Below are 7702 nucleotides of genomic sequence, written 5' to 3'. Positions count from 1 at the left end.
TCCTCACTCTCCATCCTCACTATTCCTCCTCCTGAATTCAGCAATGCACACACTGCTATGGAAAGGTCCCTTCGTTGTCTTTTCTGATTCAAAGAGGTCATCTTCTTTCTGCAACTCTCTCCGACAAGCATTTTCCCAATATCTATCACCACATCAGCATATTTCGTGTTCAAGTTGATCAGCAGATGCTCTTCCTGGTTGGCCATCCTGATCCTGGAGGGATACGTTATCAAAAACACTTCATGATTATCACGGAGTCATTTGGGTTGGGAAAGCCCTCTGAGACCATGAACTGTTCCCCCAGCACTGCCAAGGCCACCACTAACCCATGTCTCCAAGTGCCACATCTACATGTCTGTTAAATCCCTCCAGGGATGGGGACTCCACCACTGCCCTGGGCAGCCTGGGCCAGGGCTGGATAATCCTTTCTCCCTAATATCCAACCAGAATCTTCCCTGGTGCAAATTGAGGCTGTTTCCTCTGGTTCTGTCCCTTGTTCTCTGGGAGAAAAGCTGGACCCCCACATTATTCCACTCTCCTGTCAGGGAACTGCAGAGAGCAAGAAAGTCCTCCTTGAGCCTCCTTTTCTCCAGGCTGAGCCCCCCCCACCTCCCTCAGCTGCTCCTCACCAGACTGGTGCTCCAGATGCTTCCCCAGCTTTGCTGCCCTTGTCTGCACACCCAAAGAAGTGCCAAAGAAGAGCACACACACGGCAGTGGGACCAAGAAAACCAAGGAAAAAGGAAACCAAGGAAAAAGGAAACATTGGAAACATCGGGAAATGAAAGTCACTGTTTGCAAGGCACAGGCAGGTGCGAGGGCACTGGTGCAAAGGCAGCGAGAGCGGCGGGTTAAGGCAGCAGTTGCTGGGGCTCTCTGGCCGCCCGGGCTGCAGCCGCTGCTCTGAAGCCTCGCCCAAGGAAGGTGCATCCCCGCTCACCGCGGTTGATTCATCCCGGTCCCCGTGAGCGGCCCGGGCCGCCGCACAGCGCCGACACCGGCCCCGGAGGCGGCTCCGCCGGGCGCTGCCGCCGGCTCGGCTCGGGCTCGGGGCTCTGAGCTCGGGGCTCGGGTCCGACCGCTCCGGACAGCGCCGGGCACCGGCCGGGGGGTCACCGGGCGGGCGGGGAGGGGAGGCGGGGGGCCCGGAGCGGGCACTGACAGACCTTCCCGGGGGACGGGGGCTCTGCTCCGGCTCCGTGGGCGCGGGGGCGGTGAGTCCCGGAGCTATCGGGGCTCCGCGGCGGCTTCGGACGAGGAATTCCCAGTGCGGTCCTGCCTGGCTCAAACTTACAGGAGCGAACCTCCCACCTGTCCCCCTCCCGCCCCTTCGCTTCCCCGTTCACGCCCCGCCTACAGCGTTCTCTGCATCTATATTTCAGAGAGTTTAATTTTTAAAATATTCTATTCAGTGCTAAAATAACTTTCCACTTCCACGCGCGGCCGCGCCTTCGGCTTCGCCAGGCTGGATGACAGACTCGGCGGGACATGCAGTGGCGGCGGGGGGAGAGCGGGGCTGGGGGGCAGCGGGGTTTGGGGGGAGCAGAGCCCCGGGCCGGGAGCGCTTCCCGGGGGCTCCCACCCTGGACCAGCCGCCGGCCCGGCTTTGGGGCCATTCGGCACCGGCGGCTTCTGCATCTCAGACCCCCCAAACCTCCACCTGAGGGGGGTCTCCTATATTCCATCTCCCAGCCTCTGTGAGAGAGGGGTCCCCCACATTTCCCCTGCACCTGAAACTCCTTTCCAATTAATTGGAAATGTCTATTAGTCCAGGAACACTGGCCCTTGCAAGGTCCTCCCATTTCCTCATGTGGAACACTACCCACCACAAATATGAGAGATCTCAGTGTCAGAAAAAGCCTTTTATTACAGACAGGCTGAAACCCGAGAATTTTGTACAAATGTCTCAGTCAAATACCTTTTTTTTTTTTTTTCTTTTTTTTTTTACCCTGGAGAAATATAACATTATCATGTTACTGTTTATCCAGCTTTATCTAATATCAGAGTAAGCAGTTATAGACACCATGTCACAGACAGATATTGGCAAAGCTGTGGCAACAGTTGGCAGCTGAGACAGAAAGAAAAGATGTAGTTAAGTGGTAGATTCTCAACAGGGTTTTGACAATCAGAGTTTGAGGAGCCACATGACTGATGTCATATTTGTCGTGAGAGTAAGAACTGGGCTGTCAACAACACACTCTGTTACAGCAGCTGGTGGACTTGAACCCTTCAGGAGTCCTGTTAGAATGAGGAAATCTTGGTGACCCATTGCAGTTGTTGATTGTGATGCTGTGTTTCTGCCAGGCTGCTCTCTGATGTCAGTGATATCAGACTAAATGATTGAAATGTTCCAGCATCTAGAGCCACAGGAACTGTCCTCTTAAAAATATCTTTCCTTTGAAGAAAACAAATGGACTTTGGTGTTGGCTCTGGACACTGCACAGAGCAGGAGATTGTCAAATATCTGCTCTTGCACAGTGTAAGGGTCAATGACAAAGACAATCGTCCTTTCTAGGCCTGAGAAGCGTCGGATGCTGTCAACGACAATGACATTTTTTGAAACATCCTCTGCTAATCCCAAGGCCCCCCTCACCCTGCACTTGCTCAGTTGTCTTTCTAGTTCAGGTTGCAGTTCCCGTCTGAACTGCTCGGCATCAGGCTGTGTGCTGCACAGGATGGCAATATCTCTGAGGGGATAGCCTTGATCGAGGTAGCTCTTGCAGAGCTCGGCCACATGCTTTGCCAATTCATCTGGTCTTACATAGTGTTGTCTAAAGGAACCTGGCAAAGAATGGGCACATTCAGCCTGTTTCAACAACTCCCCCAGCACTTCATAGGGCATACTGATCATACGTGTTTGGTGGATTTTCCTCATTAGATTTAACATGACATGACATACTTCCTTGGCATTCCGGACCATTTTGGTCAGCCATTCCTGAGGAACCATTTTTGAAAAGTCAAGACCACAGTCATATGGGTAAGTGGTCTGGAAGAAATCCACAAAGACCCAGAAAATGCCACCACTTCTCTTGACTATTGACCGGGCGCGTTGGTACCAATCTCCTTCATCACAACGAAAATTCTGAGCTCCATCAACCACGATGTGTTTCACGTGTGGGAAGTCCTTTTCCAGGAAGGCAGCACGTGTCACAGCCTGGCAGTTCTTACTTCTTTGTAAAATGAAACAGAACCCCAAAAAAAGAATATGTTAAATAAACAACAGATGTGACCAGCTCTTACTGACTGCCTCCATCTCTCTGGGACTCATCCCAGGAGGGCTCATCCTGCTGGACAATGCCAAAGTGCCCGTCTCAGCTGCACCATGCTGGGTCATTTTCCCCATGGAAACATTGATTCCAAGGCATTGCCTGTGTGTAGGCATTGCTGAGCAGCCCCCACCACCTTTGGATGTACCCCAGGAGGAGGCTCAGGCCCACCTGCCTCCACAGCCCTCATGGGAAGGCTCCCCGGGGTGTCCCTCTGCCCTGCTCTCCCTTGGTGCCCGGGCTCCTGCAGGAAGGACAGGTTCCCTTTTCTCCTGGGGTCAGCAGGGACTGGCAGCACTTCTGCTGCCTTCTGGGGCCAGGACCTGCTGCCAGGGCACTGAGCAGGGCTGCATTCCCTGATGTCCTGGGCCTTGTCTGCTGTGGCGACTGCTGAGCTCCCCGTGCTGGCACAGGAGGAAATGCAGCAAGAACAGGGCTGGGGGACTGCTCTGCCTCAAATCCTCTCTCAGCAGGGTGTTAGTTTCTGTTCTCCTTGTTACAAGCTCCAAGGGCTCTTCCTGGCACAGCTGCACAAGAACTCTGAGCAGGCCCAGCACAGACAGTGCTGAGGCAGCAGCAGAGAAAGGGACGGGGGCACTTTTGAGGTTGGCACCAGCTGTAACAGACCATTACACTGAGGGCACTGTCTTTGGAAGCTCTAACACAGTCCTGCAATCCCCAAACATGGAATGCTCACTGCAGTCACTGAGTGCTGGATCTGGGCCAGAGCTCAGCTCAATCCCACTTGCAGCGTGAACTCCTTCCTGGAGATGAAGGTTGTGTCTTTGTGTCAGGTAAAGCTATAAATTTGGCAAAGAGAGGTAAATTCAGCAGGGCTTGTGCTGTAGGCACAGAAGATGGAATGAGATAATATAAAGAGGAACTACACATTACTACTTACCTCACAAAATCCCTCAAGGGTTGATTTTCACAAATATAAAGTATCTCGTCCGCAGAAGAGTGAAAAGTGTTTTTTATTTTCTCAATGATCTTCAAAGCCACAATTGTTTTCCCTGTCCCAGGAAGACCAAGGACAAACAGCTTCCTGACTTTGTGCAGGTTCTTGGAGAGCAGCTCATACTGTTTGAGAGTGAGAAGGTTGAAAATCTCACAGCCAAGATGGTCACTTAAGTAGGACTTAAAGCCCAGCACAACAATCACAAGTGCCCGAAGGAAGGCAGGGATGTCCCTGGAGGTGAGGATGTAACTCTTTGGGTAAAGGCTGGTGGAATCATGCAGGGTTTCTTGCCAGGGAACCTCATTCTCTTCAACTGCTGTCTGGTCCTCCATGCCATTCAGCTGCAGGATCTGGGGAATCACACACACTCTTGAAGTACATCCCCCATCATTGACTAGTTTTTGCTTCAAGGCACGAGCAGTTTCTCTCCAGGTTCCAGATGTGACACAAGAGGCGCCCCTGACCACAGTAAACAACACTGGACACTCACTGTCAGCTACTAGGAGAGCATCACACACAACATCCTGGTTTTTCTGCAAGCCAATGTCAACAGCCCAACTCCTTGAAAATATCAGTGCCCCCTGGGTAACTCCACGGAGTTGTTTTCTCATTAAATCCTCTAATCCAGGGTACTCTGAGAACAGGTCGGTGCAGATGGTTTCTGGCTTCCATTTGATTTCATTAGAACCCACTAGAAAAAAAAAGGAATAAAAAATTAGGAAAGCAAAACAGAGCAAATCATTTACTCAAGACAGCAGTTACTAGGGGGAGATGTTACACCATGAGGTTGTCAAAGTGAATCATTAACTAGATTTCAGTTATGCTCAAAATAAATTGTTCTGTCTCTCTTTTTCCTCCATGAAGATTTTGAGTGTAACAGTGGTCAGACAGTGCACAAAGCCTTCGGAGTCCAGGTGTATTCTGCATAACTGTGTGCATTAGAGATTGTACTTAGTGGCAAAAATAGGAAAAGATATCAGAGCATCTGAAGAGTCAGGGAAAAAACTTTTTTGGAGCTGCAGCACCTTTTAAAATCACTCTAATAGTGCTTTGACTAAAATCTGATATTTAGATTACGCTCTCTTCCATGAAGTTCTGTCAAATAAAAGCTTAAATTAAAAAAGAAATCCAGGACAAATACCATACCTGGGTAGAGATGTTCTTGGAGTTCAGCTGCACACTGCAGACCAGCTCTGGAATAAACTGGCTTGACCAAAGGAGGGCCGTTTGCCAAGCTGAGCTCAGTCTTAAATTCATCAGCCAAAGCTGACACAACTAGGGGGAAGAAATGTGTGTTATATCCATCAGTATCCTTCCATATGAACTTTTAAAACACTGCACTAAAGGGTAACTAAAAGGGTTAATTTCAATCCTCCCTTTGCAATCCTACCCAAGAAAATGCTGCCTACACAATCAAGAATGACAGGACTCCAGTGCTTGCCCAGAAAAAAAGCTGTGGCTGCCCCACCCCTGGAATTGTTCAGGGCTGGGTTGGACCAGGCTTGGTGCAACCTGGTCTAATGGAAGGTGTCCCTGCCCATGGCAGGGGATTGGGATGAGATGATCTTTAAGGTCCCTTCCAATCCAACCCATTCCAGGATTCTGTGATCCGTATTTGCTGTAGAAGAGAGAGGGCTCTCTCTAAAAGGTGGCTTTATAGCTCAAAGACAAGATCGAGACCCTACGTGGGATGAGTTTGAGACCCCAGCTTTCATGGGAAGACATTTCACAATGAAGTTGGGCAAAGTTCCTTAAAACAAGCAAACCCTTGCAGCCCTGCTCCTTCAAAACAGCCCTTAACCACCACAGAGCTGCTTCTGGGCGATCTTGAATCTTCCCACTTCGTTTAGGGGCGTGTGGGATCCCTAGGAAGGAAGGTTTATGCCAGTTGGGAGTGCTTCAAGAAGTGCTGCTGAACCGGTTCAGAGGGTGGGGTGCCACTGCAGGACAGTGACCACACTGTCACCTCGGGGCCTGGGGCTGGGCCTTGGGCCAAAGGGCCTTTTCTGGGTTTGTGAGAACTCCCAGCAGAACAAGTTGGGCTTTCCTTCTGGACATTTACAGCCCAAGGCAGAAATGAAGTTGGCTCTAACACAGGTGCAGATTTTACCTGGGTCTGAAGCTGTCATGAGCTCCATCCATTTCCCAGCTCTCAGTCTTTCAATCTTGCCACCCATCACCATCCAGGATTCAGGGTCACCATGGAACACAGGGCAGCAGGACCGTTCAACGTGCACAGCACAGATGTAGCCCTGTGAACATCCTGCTTGGTCATAAACATCCAGGGTGTGTGTCTGGAACTGCACTCCCAGAGCCCCAGAGCCACAGGAATGATAGACAGGCAGAGAGAGAATGGTCTTGGCCACTGTTTGTTCTAAGGCTTCTTTCTCCACATTACTGTGGGTTCCAGTGACTTTACCGTTGTCATCCACACCAAAAAATAAATATCCACCCTCAGTGTTTGCAAAGGCAGAGACATAATTAGGAAGGTTTTTGCTCATGTATTCCAAGATATTCTTTGTACTGTATTGCTTAAATTCAATATGAGTTGTCTCTGTGAAACCCAGGACCTCCCCAACCAGCACTTTGTCTCTCTTTAGAAACCTGGCTGCAGCATCTTGGATGTCGTGCTCCTGGATGTTCAGAGGAGTTTCATTTGCTCCACCAAAAAATCTCAGCAGAGCTCTCTTGGCACTCTGCTCATTCATACTGTTGCACTTGGCAGAGCTCTTCTTCCCCCTCAGGAATTCAGGTGCATCTCTTGACTTGACAGGGAAAACAGAAGTACCGGACCTACAAAACAAACCAGTGCTCAGGCTGCAGAGACGCGGCTTGGTGGCTTCTGCACTTCCTTGTTCCAGGCCTCCACAGCTCCATGTTTTAACAAAGAGCAGCAAGTTACTCCCCTCCTGCATCCACGTGAAGTATTCACCAATCTCATTGCTGCCAATGCAATCCCGGAGGCTGTTCTCAATGTCCAGACCAATGCCATGCTCCTGGAAGCAGTAATTCCTTTCCTCACTCTCCATCCTCACTATTCCTCCTCCTGAATTCAGCAATGCACACACTGCTATGGAAAGGTCCCTTCGTTGTCTTTTCTGATTCAAAGAGGTCATCTTCTTTCTGCAACTCTCTCCGACAAGCATTTTCCCAATATCTATCACCACATCAGCATATTTCGTGTTCAAGTTGATCAGCAGATGCTCTTCCTGGTTGGCCATCCTGATCCTGGAGGGATACGTTATCAAAAACACTTCATGATTATCACGGAGTCATTTGGGTTGGGAAAGCCCTCTGAGACCATGAACTGTTCCCCCAGCACTGCCAAGGCCACCACTAACCCATGTCTCCAAGTGCCACATCTACATGTCTGTTAAATCCCTCCAGGGATGGGGACTCCACCACTGCCCTGGGCAGCCTGGGCCAGGGCTGGATAATCCTTTCTCCCTAATATCCAACCAGAATCTTCCCTGGTGCAA

The 7702-nt window shown here is 50.4% G+C and overlaps 1 protein-coding gene across 2 annotated transcripts; it reads right to left on the bottom strand.

Annotated features, from left to right (window-relative positions):
- Positions 1-2153: 2153 nt before the first annotated feature.
- LOC113940998 (schlafen family member 13-like) lies at positions 2154-7600 on the bottom strand. Of its 2 annotated transcripts, XR_003525578.1 has the most exons (5): positions 6334-7600; positions 5370-5498; positions 4167-4914; positions 3963-4065; positions 3130-3169 (listed from the first exon to the last, which is right to left on the bottom strand). XR_003525578.1 is itself a non-coding variant. In XM_027632154.1 (4 exons), the coding sequence occupies exons 1-4, from the start codon at positions 7442-7444 to the stop codon at positions 2380-2382; spliced, it is 2778 nt and encodes a 925-aa protein (XP_027487955.1). In that variant the 5' UTR covers positions 7445-7600; the 3' UTR covers positions 2154-2379. The 2 variants fall into 2 exon arrangements, 1 of the variants encoding a protein (XP_027487955.1); XM_027632154.1 differs by lacking the exon at positions 3963-4065 and having other exon boundaries at positions 2154-3169.
- Positions 7601-7702: the final 102 nt, after the last annotated feature.

The sequence above is a fragment of the Corapipo altera genome, unplaced genomic scaffold (genome assembly GCF_003945725.1).
Source record: "Corapipo altera isolate COAL_440 unplaced genomic scaffold, ASM394572v1 90388, whole genome shotgun sequence".
Lineage (NCBI taxonomy): Eukaryota > Metazoa > Chordata > Aves > Passeriformes > Pipridae > Corapipo > Corapipo altera.
The sequence above is the reverse complement of the archived record's forward strand: the minus strand, read 5'-3'. Positions and strand labels throughout refer to the sequence as shown.

Coding starts and splice junctions, on each gene's coding strand:
- LOC113940998 (XM_027632154.1), bottom strand. CDS start 7,444: ATGGCCAACCAGGAAGAGCATCTGCTGATCAACTTGAACACGAAATAT. Junction 5,499..6,333: donor CATGACAGCTTCAGACCCAG/GTAAAATCTGCA, acceptor TCTTCCCCCTAG/TTGTGTCAGCTTTGGCTGAT. Junction 4,915..5,369: donor CCAAGAACATCTCTACCCAG/GTATGGTATTTG, acceptor TTTTTTTTCTAG/TGGGTTCTAATGAAATCAAA.